Here is an 18,589-nt window from a genome sequence, read left to right as displayed (position 1 = left end):
TAGCTTGTTCCAATCAACATTATCAAATGCCTTGTCTAGATCTATGAATGCTATATATGTAAGTTTGTCTTTCTCAATTAAATCCTCTAAGATCAGACTCAAAGTCACGATTGCTTCACGTGTTCCTACATTTCTTCTGAAGCCAACTGATCTTCTCCCACCTGAATTTCAACTTGTCTTTACATTCTTCTGTAAATAATACATGTTAAAATTTTGCAAGCATGAGATACTAAATTAACGGTGCTGTAGTTTTCACACTTGTCAGCAACGGCTTGCTTGGGAAGAGGTATAACAGCATTCTGTCTAAAATCAGATGGCACTTCTCCTGTATCATACAACTTACACACTACAAGGAATAACCTTGCCATGCTGGTTTCTCCTAAAGCAGTCAGTAATTCTGAGGGTATGTCATCAATTCATGTGCCTTGTTGCCATTTAGGCCTCTCAAGGCTCTGTCGAATTCTGACCTCAAAACTGGGTCTCCCATTTTATCAACATCAACAGCCTCTTCTTGTTCCAGAACCATATCATCTACATCTTTAACTTAATACAACTGTTGGATATTTTTTTGCCTTGTCTTCTTTCTCTAGAAATGGTTTTCCATCTGAGCTCTTAATATTCATACACCTACCTTTTTTTTGTCCAAAGGTTTCCTGATTTTCCTCTATGCAGCTTCAGCCTTTCCTACAATCATACAACCTTCAACATCCTTGCACTTCTCCTTCAGTCATTCTTCCTTAACTATCCTGCACTTTCTATCAACTTCATTCTTTAATTGAATTCTTTATAATTTTCTGTTCATCAATCAGGTCTAATATCTCCCGAGATATCCACGGATCCTTACTTGATCTTACCTTTCTTTCTAACCTTTCTTTAGCATCCCTATTGATCTCATTTGTCACAACTGTCCACTCTTCATCTATTGTATCTCACACTCATTTCTTTCAACTTATCTAGATCCCATCTTCTTATTTCAATTCCTTCAACTTCAGACATTTCATGACCACCAAATTACGATCAGAATCCAAATCGGCTCCCGGTAAGGTCTTGCAATCTAATACCTGGTTTCTGAATCTGGGCTAGTCATAATGAAGTCTATTTGATACCTTCCTGTGTCTCCAGGTCTTGCACGCACATACAGCCGTCATTTGTGGTGTTTGAACCAAGTATTAGCAAGGACTAAATTATGATAGATGCAGAATTCAATCAGCTGACTTCCTCTTTCATTCCTTTTTTCCCAATCCGAATTCTCCTACTGTATTACCTTCTCTTCCTTGGTCTACTACTGCATTCCAGTCTCCCATCACAATTAGATTCTCGTCATCTTTTACACATTGTATTAAATCTTCTATCTCTTCACATATTCTTTAAATTTTTTCATCATCTGCCAAACTAGAAGGCATATAGACCTGCACTATTGTGGTGGGCATTGGTTTGGTGTCTATGTTGACAACAATACTTCTTTCACTATGCTGGTCATAGTAGTTTACCCGCTGCCCTATTTTCTTATTCATTATTAAACAAACTCCTGCATTTCCCCTGCTTGATTTTGTGTTTATAACTCTGTAGTCACCTGACCAAAAATCTTGCTCTTCCTGCCAACATATTTCACTTATCCAACTACATCTAACTTTTTTTTTTTCTTGCTAGTTGCTTTACGTCGCACCGACACAGATAGGTCTTATGGAGACGATGGGACAGGAAAGGGCTAGGAGTGGGAAGGAAGCGGCCATGGCCTTAATTAAGGTACAGCCCTGGTGTGAAAATGGGAAACCACGGAAAACCATTTTCAGGGCTGCCGACAGTGGGGTTCGAACCTTCTATCTCCCGAATACTGGATACTGGCCACACTTAAGCGACTGCAGCTATTGAGCTCGGTACATCTAACTTTAGTCTATCCATTTCCCTTTTCAGATTCTTAAACCTACAATGATTCGAAGTTCTAACATTCCACAATCCAACTCGCAGAATGTCAGTAATCATCATCTTGATGTTTGCCCCCTTCCATGTAGTTTCCACCCAGAGATCCAAATGGGGAATTATTTTACCTCCAGGATATTTTATCCAGGAGGAAGCCACCATCAGTACATCAATCATTCATACAGCAAGAGCTCATCCATCACGTTAAACAGTCATACTTTGGAAACCAGATGATAGATCTTACAGCACAAGTTATCCGTTATAGTTGCAGTAATATTTTCCGTTTCACTGCAGTTCACACTTTTTCATCTTCACTGAAACATGTCCGCTGCCCCAATATAACCATTCAGAGTAGAATCACTACATAAGGTTTTATTTAATGATTTTTTTATAGCCGGGCTGAGTAGATCCAGCTGGTAGAGCTCGGGCCTTCTCAGCCGAATTTGGTGCGTTTGATCCTGGCTCAGTCCAGTTGTATTTGAAGGTGCTCAAATATGACAACCTCATGTTGGTAGATCTTTCTGGCATTAAAAGAAATCCTATAGGGCAACATTCTGGCACCTCGGCATCTCCAAAAACCATTAAAGTATTTAGTGGGACATAACACCAATAACATTATTATTCCAAATTGGCGGAGTAGATACATGAATATAAAAACTGGTAGTGTTAAATTTCTAAGATTTTATTGTCTAACTACTTCTACATATTAACACACACAGCCATACCAGGTTCACAACTTAGATGACACAGTACAAACCACACAATTACACATTTCACATTCTCTCTCAATTCTCACTGTTCATCCACACTAATGACCAAGGATTACAAACCCTGGAACATTTTTAACCTAGATGAAACTGGACTGGTTTCAGTGTGTTGCCCAGCAAGACTTTGGGATTCAAAGGAGATAAATGCCATGGTGGGAAACACAGCAAGATGATGCTCACAGTGATATTGGGAGCCAATACTGATGGCTCTAAGAAGCTCCACCCCAAAGTGATAGGGAAATCTAAAAAGCCTCGTTGCTTCAAGAATGTGTGATCATTACCTACTGCCTACGAATGCCAACCATAACGCTTGGATGACCTCAGATCTTTTCAAACAGCAGTTATTATTATAATAATAACAATAACAACAACAATAATAATAATAATAATAAAGATCACTCGAAAGAGTATAAAGTAACAGCAGTTTATAGGTCTGGATCCAAAAAAGGGTGCGCAAAATAGGAAGATCCTTCTTTCCATGGACCGTTGTCCTGCACATCCCATGGATGTTAATTTGAGGAATGTGCGGTTAGAATTTCTGCCTGCTAACTGCACAAGCAAGCTACAACCTATGGACTTGGGGGTTATTCACTCCTTTAAGTCATTTTATAGGAACAACCTGGTGCAGCGAATTTTATTCCTTATGGATGCTGGAAAGGATCCATCATCATTTAAAGTTTCAATCCTGGATGCGCTTCACTTCATTGCAAAGTCTTGGAAAGCCGTGAAGCAGACTACCATCTCAAATTGTTTCTTGAAAGCAGGTTTTTTCAAGAATCATGCCAAATCTCAGCTGCCAGAAGAAGAAGGCCTGCTACCTGATGTATGGAGAATGTTGCAGTCAGACTGCACTACTGAAGATTTTTGTCAGGTAGATGATTCTGTGATCACTGCAGAGGAAAGAAGTGTGGAGGAGTTGGTTGCTCAGCAAACAGCAGCTGAGTCTTCCACCAGTGACGGTGATAAAGTACAGGAAGACAGTGAAGTGATGCTTACCAGTACTGATACAAGTGCAGCAGTGGATGTTTTACGCAGGTATCTGTCATCTGTAGAGGGGGTGAAAATAATTTTCATAACCTTTATGAGCTTGAAAAACAAGTAGAGGTCATAAGATATAAGAAGTGTAAACAGAGATCAATTCTGGACTATTTTGGTAGGAAGCAGGGACTCTGTAGTTTTCCATCTGGAATAAATTTGTGTTAATGTTGTAAATACAGGTACAATAGTAGCAATTAAAATGTTTCATTCAGAGAAAATATTGCATCTTAGATAATTCTATAGCCATTCTAAAAAAGTAACTACTGTATATTAAAAGAATATACCGTATTTCACGGCATAATCGTCGCACTTTTTATACCAAAATTTTCGAAAAAAATTGTAGGGTGCGACCATTATACGATGAATATTTAATACCAGTATTTGTATTACTCAAAAAATGTATTTATAACTAAATTGTATTTGATACAAATTTAAGATGCACGTAATACTCGCGTTTATACATCAAAATAATTAAAGTAGTCTAAAACAAAATTCATAATTTTTCGCAACAATTCGACGAACGTTTTTCCAACCTGAAAATAAAAATGAACGTATTAAGTTAATTTGTCATTAATTTGACTATTAAAGTTAAAATATTACACTTGCAAAAAATTATCGCTTTGTTGTGAAATGCGGACTTACCGGTACGCAATTTATTCCAAATCTTCGGTGTCGCTATCACAGGTTTCGCTATCTGATGCGCCGTCCTCGCCTCTGTTAATACCAGTATCAGATTCTTCGTCTCCCTGCCACACTGCGTCATCTTCGGAACCGTCTAGTGCATTCGAAATCCCAGTCCTTTTGAAGCTGTTGGAGACTAGTTCAGGTGGTATAAGATCCCAACTCTTCTTCACCCACGAGCATAACAAGTCCAAGGGTGGACGCCTGATATTTACGGCGGGCGTCAATTGCTGATCGCCGCTCATCATCCACTCGTTGTAAAATCGACGTAAGTGGTCTTTAAAGGGCTTATTAACACATACGTCTAGTGGCTGCAAAGCAGATGTTAGGCCACCAGGAATGACTATCTGTCGTGTCTTATTTGTAGTGAGAATTTGCTTCACTTCGTTCACGAGGTGACCTCGGAGACTATCTAAAACAAGCAGAGCTGGTTGTTTAACCCAGTCCAGCATGAGTTCTACGTCCATCCAACCCTTTGGTTGCACTCGTACATGAATTCCACGGGGAAACTGTATATTCTTAGGCATCGTTTTCCTCTTGAAAATGATGTAAGGCGGCAACTTTCTCCCGTCAGCTGTAATGGTTAGCATTGCCGTGCATCGCAACTTCTCACTACCGCTGGTTTTCATTAATACACTCCGTGATACTTTTAGCGCAATAGTGCTGTTGCGAGGCATATCAAAAAAGATTGGAGTCTGATCGGCATTACCGATTTGAGAAAGCAAGTACGAAGTTTCCTTGCGCAAACGTATGACAAATCGGTGAAAATTTACAATCTTGTCCGTGTAATCAGCAGGCAACTTTTGGCTTAGTGTTGTTCTCCTTCGCACTGACAGATTGTGTCGTCGCATGAACCCCTTAATCCACCCACGAGTCCCTTAAACTGAGTTACCGGTATGTTGTGTTTGCGCGCTACCTCCTGTCCCTTAATTTGTAACATTTCATATGATACACTGCAGCCATTGTTACGTATTTCACTGACGTACCTAAACACTTCTTCGTCAATTATAGGAAACTTCCCTGTTTTAGGACCTCTAAACGCGCGTCTAGAAGGGTTTGTGCTTTTTAGCTTGTTTTTTACTTTCCGCCAGTCACGCACCAACTTTTCACTCACAGAAAATTTTCTTTCTGCAGCTCTGTTCCCGCGCTGTTCAGCGAAGGCAATTACGCTTAGCTTGAAGCCCGCAGAATAGTTTCTATATTTACCCATAATCGCTTATAAATGCTTCACACGTTAATGTTTTGCGATATAAATGACTTTCCGTAATTGTTCACTATTAAAACAAATTATTTCTGCAAACACCCAAAACACAAATTAAAAACTTAAAATTCTCACGCACACATGTCTACAGTAATCACGTAAATCTGAAACAAATAAATGCATCTGTGATCTGTCCATTCCAGAGCAGCCAATACTGTTAGGCAGCAAGGAAGCATGCAACAATTTATCAGTTTAGCTCGTTGGTTGCGACACACTCGCAAACTGGAGCTCTAGCTAGCGCGGTGTAGATCTACTGTATAGTTGACTGTATTCCGAGACGTCAGTAACAAACATTCATTTTTTTCAATTTCTTTTAAACATGCGGTAATTAGGTTAATATTTCTTCCCAGTTATTGATGATTTTACATTACATTACTGACGAGTTTATAAAATAAAACTTTAATAGCATTGGATAATAATTATCTTGACTGCTTGGATAAAAGTTTTCATCCCATGCCCGGACACTTATGACGTAGTAGTAAGATAAGAGTCTAGCGATGACAACTGAGACATCGTAAATAATTCGGCTGAATAATTCCGTGGAAATCTGCGTTATCGTCTTGGATTTCACTTCGTGCACAATAACACAGGAGCCGGCCCCATGGTGTAGGGGTAGCGTGCTTGCCTCTTACACGGAGGCTTCGGGTTCAATTCACGGCCGGGTGAGGGAATTTTACCTGTATCTGAGGGCTGGTTCGAGGTCCATTCAACCTACCTAGCTGGTATTTCCTGGCGACGTTGCCGATAAGCGATAACTTACAGCCTTACGTATTTCAAATGGGAACTCATAATATGTAGGTGGTGAATAAATAGTACACTGTCTCGCGACCACATTGTCAAACTGCCGATAGTCTACCGGTAAGCCATGCGTCGTACATATACCGGTATTATTTCTTTATACGTTGTGCAACATGTCGCAAACGTGACTGTGTTGCCAAATTGCCCATAAACCATACACGTATTTAAATTGCGCATTCATGTGCAACTTACGTTGCAGTTCCATTTACCTTTTAACCAGATTAGTGAACAAAATTTGGACTGCGACGATTATGTAATTAAAGGTTTAAAGTATTTTTGTATTGAAAATAAAGGATGCGACGATTACGCGGTGGCGACGATTATGCCGTGAAATACGGTATTACACAAATTTTTAACCACCTACCAGTAACCTTCTCCTGGGCAAAGGATGAGCAGAATTACAAAGGCAGTGTAGTCAACAGATAATACAGTACAGTAATTAACTTACATGGACCTTTATTTGAGGTGTGCAGTAAATCGACTGAGATTGAAATACTCTATTAAATTAAGAATATGCATTTGTGTAACATTTACCTCCTTTACCAGAGCATTGTTATATATACCTGAGCCACGATTTACACTTTCCCCCCTTTTACACCAGTATTCCTTGGTCCCTTGAAAAGTGTAAAAGAGGAGTAATACTGTATCCCCAAAACTTATGTGTGTATAAAGTAATACATTTCTAGCAAAAAAAAAATTTGTTCACCTTTATTAGGAGTACTGGGCTCTGAATACTGACTAGGATTCTCAGTTAATGGAGCAGTTAGCACACAGAACTCCGTGACCAAGTCCCACATTGCATGACGGACGGCTGAATGTAATTTAAGGCTCAGTGACTCGATGTTAACTCGACCTTGTTTCCATATGCGAAATTCCAGCAGTGCTGCAGGTCCTATAAAGAAAAGAACACATTTACCCACATTTCTACCACATATAATCAACCAGAATACAATAATTTGCAGGGTGTACAGACGAAGTAGAATGGTGCTAAAAACAGAGTTTAATAATTCCAAGAATTAACTACATTTAAAGAAAAATTTTGCCAATTACATAAAAATCTACTGTCCAACCACAGGAAGAGATGATAAGACTTACATCAAACATTAGGTCTGCAAAAAGATTGGTGCACATACAGCAAGGAGCAGATATCATCAGAGAGCACTTATTTAAGGTATCTTCATCTTCTACTGAAACAGAGTTTCTTCTTTATATACTATCTACAGGAAACCATGCCATATTAGATTAATAAAATGAATAGAACTCTAGTCAGAGATTCCCAACTGCTGTAGCCCAAATACAGTAGTTCCTTTGCATCGCCTCATGAATTGCGCTGTGATATCAGTTAGGCCCTACCATCTGTTTAAACTCCTGCCAATATCCTACTGTAGTGTTATATGTTCTCAATCCACTGAATTTTATTATATTGCAGAAGTTTCACCCTTTGGGACTAGATGTCCGTAGCATCAATTTTCTAGTGCTAACTAGTGTTCAGAAACTCTAACTACCATCAAGAATGTTTCTATTTTGAAGTTTGGTACTTAATCCACATTCAATTGTTTATTTGGCTTTCTGGAGGTTTCATCACTGTATTAAATTGATCTGCCAATGATATGACTTAATATCAAAATCATATCAACCTATTAAAATTGATGTTCTTAATTCTTTCTGGAAATCTCTGCCAGTCCCCAATAAAAGAGGTGCACCTTTTGAAACAACAGTCTTGCTGCAGTATATTATTGTGTATACTACGTGACTGATAGATCTCCTTAGAGGAGATGCTGGGGCGGGGGCTGGCAATCAGGCATGAGAAGGCAGAATTTTAAACACGTGAACTCTCTGCATGTGAAGATAGGGAAGATTTCAGCGTTCCCCTTTAGCATGTAACTGTTAAGTCATCCAACTTTCTTTAATTTTAATGTTGGGTTTTCTCCTTTTCAACTTAAATTAAATGTAGGTTTCTTAGCCAGTCCTCAGACTTTAATATTTCTCCCTAATGGGAATTTGATAAAATGTAAGGACGCACGAGTGGTTACCCTAATTTCCCTTCTTCTAATTTCATTTTGGGTGGTTAAATTTTCCTATTTTTCAAAATGTATCATTCATTCTCTTTTCAGCCTTTAATACTTTCTTCCCTTGGTGACCTTGTAGCATGGCTTAGCCTGTGTGTCATTGGGCCTTATGCCCAGTTAGGTGTCGACAGTTGAACTTTACTTTGGAATGCTTGGTGTTTCAGCCTCCATTCTCATTTTGTTCTCAGCATTTCGAGTATTTCCTCTCTCTTTTCTTTCTGTGGCCTGTAATATGAGCTTTATGCCTCTGATTACTTAGAGATCTTTTGATCCTATTTCAAGTGTAGCAAAGGTATTAAATTAGTATCTGATTACAGCAGAGTGTATTTGCTGTTCCAAATATGTATGGTGACAGACTACTGTGACTAATGTAATCTACTGGCCCAATAATGGGAGCTTTCAAAAAAACTGAGCTCCAAGGTCCGAGATCTGTGTTATGTAAATTTTTCTAAAAGCTACAGCCTCTTTCTTTGAAGTGGAAATTCCAGAATATGTGAAGGCCAGCCTACTCTTTCTAAAATGTAAATTTTCGAGACCTATGGGTCAAAAGGCTTTATCTGCTTCTTTCGAGAAGGGAGTTCTCATCCAAAAATGTTGTAAAATTTCTGAGCTAGGGGAAAGGGGAGGGAGGGGAGAAGGAGAGAAGGGGTATCTAAGGTGGGGCTGAAGGATGAGGAAAGAAAGACAGCTGCTGAGAGGAGAATTTAAAGAGATTATAAGAGAAAGAGTTATCTTTATCTGAGGCATGATTATTAAAGATAGGAATGAAAAGGTCAAAGAAAATGTTTGATTTCTCTGAAATTTCATTTACACTGAAGTTAGGATTGAAAAACTGTTCCAGATGGATAAAACAATTTTCCGTAATATTGAGCGTCTTTACTCCAGAGGAGCGGCTACAAAAGGCGTCTGTCTCCGTGTTGGGGCGGCGTAATTTTGAACCTGGCAGTAGGTATAAAATATCTTTGGGTGAGGCGAGCCCATCGTACCAATAGCCTATATGGATAAAGCAGATATGGTATCTCGGAAAAGGTTGGGGCATCCCCTGCTAAAAGCGACGTGCAGCACTTCGGGTGCTGGGGGAACTGTGAAAAGTGGGCAACCAGCACCAAACTACATCAAGATTGCATCAGTAAATGTCCCGACACTGACGGGAAAGACAGAAGAACTGGTTGACTTCATGAAAGAAAAAGATATAGCCATACTTGGACTGTATGAGACCAAGAAGAGGAGTATGCGAGAGATTCCTCTGAACGAAGGATACAGACTGTATTAAAGCGGAGGACCTGAAGCAAAAAATGGAGTGGCCATCATACTTAGAAAAGAAATCCAAGAATATGTGGAAGATAAAAAATGCGTCAGCGATAGGATAATGGTAATGAGACTCCAGTTCGAAAATAGCATGAAAGATCTATTTCAGGTGTATGCACCACAAACGGGTTGCATAGATGAACACCTAGAGGACTTTTTAGAGGAAGTGGAGAGACAGATAGAAGGTAAGGAAGTGCTATTAATGGGAGATCTAAACGCACAAGTTGGAATGGAAATACAAGGAAAGGAGGATGTTGTAGGGCGTTTTGGGTATGGAAATGTAAATCCAGAAGGTGAGTTGTTGGTGGATTTTTGCATGATGAACCAAATGATTGTTGGAAACACCTGGTTTAGGAAGAACAGACAGAAGATTACAAGGTATGGTTGGACAGACAGACAAACAAAGACCCTGATTGACTATATAATCATAGAGAAAGAACACCGGAAGAACCTTTTAGATGTTACAGCTATGCCTGAAGAAGCCCTTGGTGGAGATCATACGAGTTGTGATAGGAAAATTGAAAGTGGGAAAGATTGAAAAACCCCCATCAAGAAGAGAGAAAAGAATTAAAGTATTGAAGTTGAAGGAGAAAAGCATACAAGAAAAATTTCAAAGGGAAATAATACCCTTGGTACCCAGGATGGAGGCGGGGAATGTTGAAGATGAATGGAAAAGATTTGAGGAAGCACTGGTTGGATATGCAGAAAAGGTATGTGGTAGAATATCAGGAAATGTGAAAGACAAAGAGACACACTGGTGGAATGAAAGGGTAAAGATTAAAGTGAAGGAAGAAAATGACATGGAAAGCATGGAAAACATCTAAGACTGAAGAAAGTACAAGAAAATATGTGGAGGCAAAGAATTTGACCAAGAAAGTAGTGGAGGAAGAAAAGAGGAAAAGCTGGGCCTTACTCACACAGAAATTGAGAGATGATATGCAGGGCAGCAAGAAAATACTGTATGGTATCTTAAGAAACAAAAAGAGAGATCGAGTAAGCACCAGATTTGTGAAGGATGAAGGCAGCATAATATTAACAAGGCCAGAAGAAATAAGAAATAGATGGAGAGAGTATTTTCAGAAGTTGCTGAACATGAGAACTACTGACAGTCATTCAATGGACAACCAGGAAAGGCAATTAGTTGTTGAAGAAATGGATGAAGAAATTACAATGAATGAAATTGAAATGGCAGTAAGAAAGATGAAGAACGGAAAAAACTGCTGGAATAGATGAAATTTCAGTGGAGATGATAAAAGCAGCTGGAGCTGTAGGCCTGTAGTGGACATGTCAAGTTCTCAGGACTGTCTGGGAAAATAAGGAGGTCCCTGAGGATTGGCAAAAAGAATAATCATCCTAATTTTCAAGAAAGGCAATAAGATTGAAGAACTACAGGGGAATTACTCTGATATTCCATGTTGCTAAGATAATGGAGAGGATACTGGAAAGTAGGATAAGGTTCAGGGTTGAAAATCAGATACAGGAAAATCAGTTTGGTTTCAGAAGTGGAAGGTCAACAATAGAGCCCATTTTCATTGAGGCAACTAATGGAAAAACAATGGGAGTATGGGAATGATATGGTGATGACATTCATTGATATTGAAAAGGCATATGGCAGTGTCCCCAGGACTAAAGTTTGGGACAGTCTCGTGCAAAAAGGAATTGGACAGGGATTAATAAAAATGATCATGGCAATGTACAAGAAGTGTTGTAGTTGCGTGCAAACACAAGTTGGTTCAAAATAACTAGTGGGCTGAGACAGGGAAGTGTTCTATCGCCAATCCTGTTTACAATAGTAATGGATGACATCATGAGAACAGCAAAAGCAACATATGGAGGAAGAGAAATGAATATCATGTTATTTGCAGATGATATTGTGATTTGGGGAGAAGAGGAAATGAAGGTTCAAGAACAGTTGGATGTGGTGAATGGGAGGATCGAAGAATGCAGATTGAAAATAAGTGTAGAAAAGAGTATAACTCTTGTTATGACTAAAGGGGGGAAAGAAAGGAAAGGTCAGATTAGACTTGCAGACAAGCCCCTGGAAGTAGTGGAGACGTTCAAATACCTGGGGAGTGAATTAATGGAGAATGCCCGACTGGATTCTGAAATTACTAAGAGGATTCAAGCTGGAAGCTGTTTCTATCATAGTGTAAGAAACATGTTATGGGACAAAGATGTGCCAATGGAAGCAAAGGAAACAATGCACAAGATGTATTACATACCCGTAACAAATTACGGAGTAGAAATTTGGACAATGACAAAGAAGGATGAGAGTCGAATACAGGCAGCCCAAATGAAATTCTTGAGGAGTATGACACAGAAGAGTAGAAGAGGCAAAATAAGGAATGAAAAAATCTGGGAAGAATTTGGAGTGGAAAAAATGAATGATAGCATAGAGAAGAGCCGACTAAAATGGTTTGGGCACGTAAAGCGAATAAGTGATGAAAGTATGCCAAAAAAAGGTGTTGGAAATGCAAATGCAAGGAAGGAGGGGTCGTGGATGACCACGATTGAGATGGAAGGACACAATCCAATGCAGTATTAGAGAAGGAAACCTGGACTGGGACACAGTGTTGGAGGAGGAGTGGTGGAAAGACCGAAGAAAGTGGAGAGGAACCATATTTGCCCCTTCCCGGCTACAGCTGGATACAGGGAAATGATGATGATGATGACTGAGCAAGGGGTCTTGTTGTATAACTTTGAGAATTTTCATGTCTTGGTTGATATTAGTGAACTTATGGTTAGTATAATCCATGTGCTGTCCCATGGCCGAAAATCTGTTATATTTCAGGGCATTAACATGCTGTAAGTATCTTGTATGGAAGCTCCTACCTGTTTGACCGACATAAGATGCGTTACAATTATTAAAATAGTCTATAAACACCTGACTTGGTGAACTTATTGCTAAAATTAATAGAATTGGTATTGTGTAAAATACGTGTGTTTCTGTGACAAGTTTTGAAAGCTATTTTGACGTCATGCTTTTTTAAATACGTTTGTGACCGGGTGAATTGGCCATGCAGTTAGGGTCGCGCAGCTGTGAGCTTGCATCCGGGAGATAGTGGGTTCGAACCCCACTGTCTGCAGCCCTGAAGATGATTTTCTGTGGTTTTCCGTTTTCACACCAGGCAAATGCTGGGGCTGTACCTTACTTAAGGCCACGGCCGCTTCCTTCCCACTCCTAGGCCTTTTCTGTTCCATCGTCGCCTAAGACCTATCTGTGTTGGTGCAACGTAAAGCAAATAGCAACAATAAAAAAGTTTGTGACTTGGTAGACCTGTTTATTATCAAACGTAGAAGTAGATGAAAAATTGTTGTGAGTTTTTTTCTTTTGTTAAGGTGGTTGAAGGGTGGTGTTTATGTATATTAATGATTTTCTCTATAAAGGAGCTGTTGTAGCCATTAAATTTAGCTATACTGCAAATCGTGTTTAATTCGTTTTTAAGTTTTTGTTTTAGACGCGGGATGCCAAAAGCACGATGTACCATACTATGATATGCTGCACATTTACGAGCACGTGGGTGTAAGGAATCTTGGATTGTGTCAGCAGTTTGCTTTGGTTTTCCGAACAGAGCTCAATGAACCATGTTGTCTGATGATTTTTAGACCTTAATAATTGAGTTTTTTCATCATTGTCCGATTTTAGTATAAATCTGATATGAGGGCCAATGTTATTAAGGTTGGATAGAGTGGTGATGCCATCAGTTGCACTTTCGTTCATGATCACAAGAGTGTCATCCACATATCTTGTCCAAAAAATAATATTACTAAAGATGTTGTTATTATTAATTTTAGTGTGTTCTAAATGATCCAGACAGATTTCAGCCAGGATGCCTGATGCTGGCAATCTCATAGCTAACCCATTTTGCTGATAAATGGTATTGTCAAATGTGAAATAATTGTTATTCAAAACCATTTTCAGAATAGAGATGAAATCTTGAATTTCTTGTGGGCTCAGACCACTGTGTTTATTCAAATTGTTGTGAATAATGGGACAAATTTTTGAAATAAGGATGCTTGGGTACGTGTTAACAATATTGAAGGAATGGAGAGCAGCTGGGTTGAACAGTAAAATGATTTAGTTTTTCAACCAACTCATTAGTGTTCTTAACGGAATTCCCAGATTAAAAAACGGTAATTACTTTTGAGGAAATGTTGGATGAACTGTGAAATTTTATATAATGGACTAGGTCTACAATTAATGATGGGTCGGACAGAAACATCAGATTTATGTATTTTGGGAAGTGCTTTGGCAGTTGGCAGGCCTGGATTCAGATTAATTTCTTTCTTTCTTTCTTTCTTTCTTTCTTTCTTTCTTTCTTTGTCTGTTAATAGACATGTTGCATTTTTTAGTGTTTGTTTAAGCTGATGCTGAATTTTTAGTGTAGGGTCTCTTTTGAATATAGAAAATGAGCTGTCTGTGAAGACTTGTTTAGTTTCTTCTATGTAATCTGACTTGTTCATAATCACAGTGGAGTTGTCTTTATCAGCTTTTGTTATGATAAGATCAATGTCAGTGATTTTCTTCTTGAAATCTAATATATTTTGTGTTGGGAGTTTAGTTTGTCATATATTATTACTATTGGCACTGATTATTGGGATGGAAAGGTTTCTGTTAGATATAGAGTTGAAGATGTTATTCAGTTTCTTTTTAGCTTCAAATCTAATTTCTTCTTGTTTATCTACTGGCATTTTACTAATGGCTAACTCTGCCTCCACTGTAGTGGTGATAACATCATTCAGAAGGTTGGAGGAGGGCCAGTTGTGTTTCGGACACTTGCTCAATATGGATGTCTCAATATCTTTTAATATCACTTTAAAGAAATTAATAACAGGGGAGTGAAACTGAGAAAGTCTGTCAGAGCGAGTGTGTGTGTTCTTTTGGCTGGAATGGTAGTGAATTTAGAGTCTTTTAAGAATTTTAACTTTTTCTCTAGAATCAATGTTTTTTGATAACATATAGTCTATAATCGACATAAGATTGAAAAATATTCCAATGAGCATAAGAAAGGAGGTTAGTTATCATATAATCTGTTATTAAGAAATGATTTCTTCTTATATAACAATCTAATTTAATCTTGTAACTGGATTTTATTAGTTCTGGTTTGAGTTTTCATAGTTTGAAAAGAGGATCTGTGTTTCTTAGTAATAACTATGGAAATTTAGGTGTCAAATCACAGGTTATACATTGATAAATGTATAATATATAAAACAAAAGTAATGGAGTGCAGTCGAACAAAGTCAGGTGATGCAGGAAATATTAGATTAGGAAATGAAGTCTTAAAGGAAGTAGATGACTAGTGTTACTCGGGTAGTAAAATAACTAATGATGGCAGAAGTAAGGAGGACATAAAATGCAGACTAGGACAAGCAAGGAAGAGCTTTCTTAAGAAAAGAAATTTGCTGGAACTGAACACAATATGCAACAATTTAACCTGCTACTTGGATTCGTGTGTTCAGATTCCAGGTCAGCAATCATGTAATTACAAACTAGAACTTTACCTGGTCCTCTGTTGGCTCCACTGGCATCATAAACTGTAGTTGATGTAAGTGTTATAAAATCCTCTTTTTTGATGTGTTCCTTGTAAGCACGTTGGAAGGGCTTTGGATAATGTGAATGTTGTACAAGATTTCCAGGAGAGTCCACCACTGCTAAAGCTATACAAGCAATGCCCCGGTTGCCTGACGATGGAGTTTGATTATAAAGGAAGAGATCACTTTCTGTGACTCGCTTGAGTGATGATTCAGGTTGGGAGTAATCCTGTCAAACAAACAAAATAAGTTTAAAAACCCACCGTCATACATCCTTTGGTCACTATGCATTAGGATAGATTGGGGATCAACTATTCAAATTCGGAGGACCAATAGAGCTACCACAAGGTGTGGCTAGGATTACATAACAGATTACAAAACAGTAGCTGATATAAATGGAGTGCATTGAGAACAAACAAACCATAGTACAGTATAAATACTATACAGAAGACAGTTACAGAAAAGTTCAGCATCCAAGGTGGAAGAATCTCAATTACACATGAAGTGTGGATAATGGCTGGAAAGATTATGTGCCACATGGGCAGTCAATAACCAACAACAATGAAGAGTTAGTGAGCACTGACACAGGAGAGAACACTTGAATTCCCAACTTATAAATAACATAACAAATGAATGTGGGCACAAGAAAATAAGTACTGAACATACTGCAAAACATAAGTGAATCGATTTAAAACAATGAGCCATTAAAGCACTGGAGTTAAGATTATGAATGCACAACAGTGAAGACACTAAATCAGTCAATGTGAATAACACATACATACATACATGCATACATACAAGGGCCATCTGGAAAGTGGTACCCGTTTGTGCAATAAAGACACAGGAGTAAACATTAACAAATATACACATTTTTATTGGAAAGAGCATACTTTACAATACTTCTCCACATAATCTCCAAGCAAATTTCGGCATCTGCTATAACGTGGGACGAGTTTTTGTATTCCAGCGTCATAGTCCTCCGTCGCCAGTGCACTGAGATACGTAGTCACGGCTCGTTTAAGTTCTTCATCGCTGTCAAAACTTTTTCTCGCCAGAAAGTCTTTAAGCTTCGTAAAGAGATGAAAATCCGAAGGGGCCAGGTCCGGGCTATACGGCGGATGGTCGAAGGTTTCCCACTTGAATTGCTGCAAAAGTTGTTGTGTTATCGCAGATGCATGAGGCCTGGCATTGTCATGAAGGAGAATGACGCCTGTAGACAATAGACCTTGCCGTTGATTTTGTAATGCCCGCTGTAATTTCTTTAATGTTTCACAATACGCATTAGCATTAATTGTGTCTCCACGAGTCATAAAATCAATGAGCAGTACACCTTGGCGATCCCAGAAAACGGTTGCCATGAGTTTCCTGGTGGACAGAACTGTCTTGAATTTTTTTGGTTTGGTTGGTGAATGAGCATGATGCCACTCTATTGACTGTCGTTTACTCTCAGGTGATGCATAACAAACCCATGTTTCGTCCCCAGTAATGATGCGAGTCAGGAAAGTCTCCTTCCTCGGAATAACGTCCCAGAAACGTCAGTGCTGCAGCCATACGCTTGGTTTTGTGCTCCTCTGTAAGCATGCGAGGGACCCACCTTGCACGGATTTTTTAAATAATGCAGATGATCTTTGACAATTTCACGAACAATTGTTCGAGACACATTAGGATAATGTTCACAGACTTCATCAATTGTGACGCGCCGATCGTTCCTCACGCATTCGTCTACTGCGCTCAGCAGTTGGTCTGTAATGACAGATGGTCTCCCTGAACGCTCCTCGTCATGTGTATTCCCCCTCCCCAGACTGAAGTTGCGACACCAGCGCCGAACAGACGACTCGTCCATCACATTGTCTCCATACACCTCCGTTAATTGGCGATGAATATCACAAAGTCGAACGTTTCGTGCATGAAGAAATTGAATCACGGCCCTCACTTCACAACTGGTGGGGTTCTCAATTTGTTTAAACACCTTAAACGATCACAGACACAACACAGGCAAGGCTAGCGTCACGCAACCTCGCACAGAGCAGGCAAGACAAGCCACTGACGCGGTCTGACCTTGCCCAGCGGCTACCCGAGTCGTCAGAGCTTCATGCGGTGCTAACGGGTACTACTTTCCGGATGGCCCTCCTTCATACATACATACATACATACATACATACATACATACATACTTCTTCATTATAGACTGTTATTGCCTTTCAGCATTTAGTCTGTAAGTCTCTATGAATTTACTAACTGCCACCATATTTGTGACTAGTTCTATGGCCTCACTTAGTTCTATACATCTTTTCTTTAAATCATAAGAAACTGAGTCTAATCATCGTCATCTTGGTCTCCCTTTGCTTCTCTTACCCTCCATAACCAAGTTCATTATTTTCCTAGGTAACCTATAGTCCTCCATTTGCCTCACGACTCCACCACCTAAGCTGGTTTATGCGTACAGTTTCACCCACCGAGTTCGTCCCTGACTAAGCCTTCATCTCCTTAGCCCAAGTACCCTCCTGCCATTGATCCTACCTGTTTGTAACAGCAATCATTCTCGCTACTTTCATGTCTGTTACTTCTAATTTCTACCTTACTAACATTCCACACTAACCTTATTACTCTAGGAAGCCATTTCATCCCTGCCTTCCCATTATATATCACCATTTCAGGTCTAATTTAATCTATTCCTGCCACTTTATGACAATGAAGTTTATGCACAATCCTTTCCCACTTCATCAAACGTAATTTCACCAACATCATTGTCCTTCTCCCCATGAAATCAGTAGTCCGCAATGTCACCAGAAAGATACCCTGGGATCTATTATGAATTTACCTAATTTACCCAAAACGCTGCTCATTTCCTTTTTTCCTCATTTTATAAGATTCTTTATTACTGTCCAGAAAGGTTTCCCTGTTGCTTGACCTGCCTTTCCTAGTTATTATCACAATCTTATCACGACTTAATCTTGGATTCAACAACTATTTGTTTCGCTCTGTTTCTTTCACCTATGTACAATTCCCTGTCTGAATCAGACCACGTTATGGGCCATTTCCAATACACCTTCTTTTTATGTTTACAAGCTGCTCTCACTTCATCACTCCACAAAGATGTTCACTTTTCCACATCCTTACACACAGATATTCCTAGGCATTCCCTTGGTGCTTCTACTACAGCATCCCTGTATGCCACCCAATCTCTTTCTATATCCTGAACCTACCTACAGCCC

General features: G+C 39.1%; 1 protein-coding gene across 1 annotated transcript in view; it reads right to left on the bottom strand.

The window, feature by feature from the left end:
* The window catches only part of LOC136863623 (KICSTOR complex protein SZT2), an 874,751-nt gene that overhangs the window by 181,262 nt on the left and 674,900 nt on the right, over positions 1 to 18,589 (bottom strand). Inside the window, 2 exon segments of the mRNA XM_068226020.1 lie at positions 7,172 to 7,357; positions 15,345 to 15,603. Of these exon segments, the coding sequence (XP_068082121.1) occupies positions 7,172 to 7,357; positions 15,345 to 15,603 (445 nt within the window).

This window comes from Anabrus simplex, chromosome 2 (assembly GCF_040414725.1).
Source record: "Anabrus simplex isolate iqAnaSimp1 chromosome 2, ASM4041472v1, whole genome shotgun sequence".
Classification (NCBI taxonomy): domain Eukaryota; kingdom Metazoa; phylum Arthropoda; class Insecta; order Orthoptera; family Tettigoniidae; genus Anabrus; species Anabrus simplex.
The sequence above is the reverse complement of the archived record's forward strand: the minus strand, read 5'-3'. Positions and strand labels throughout refer to the sequence as shown.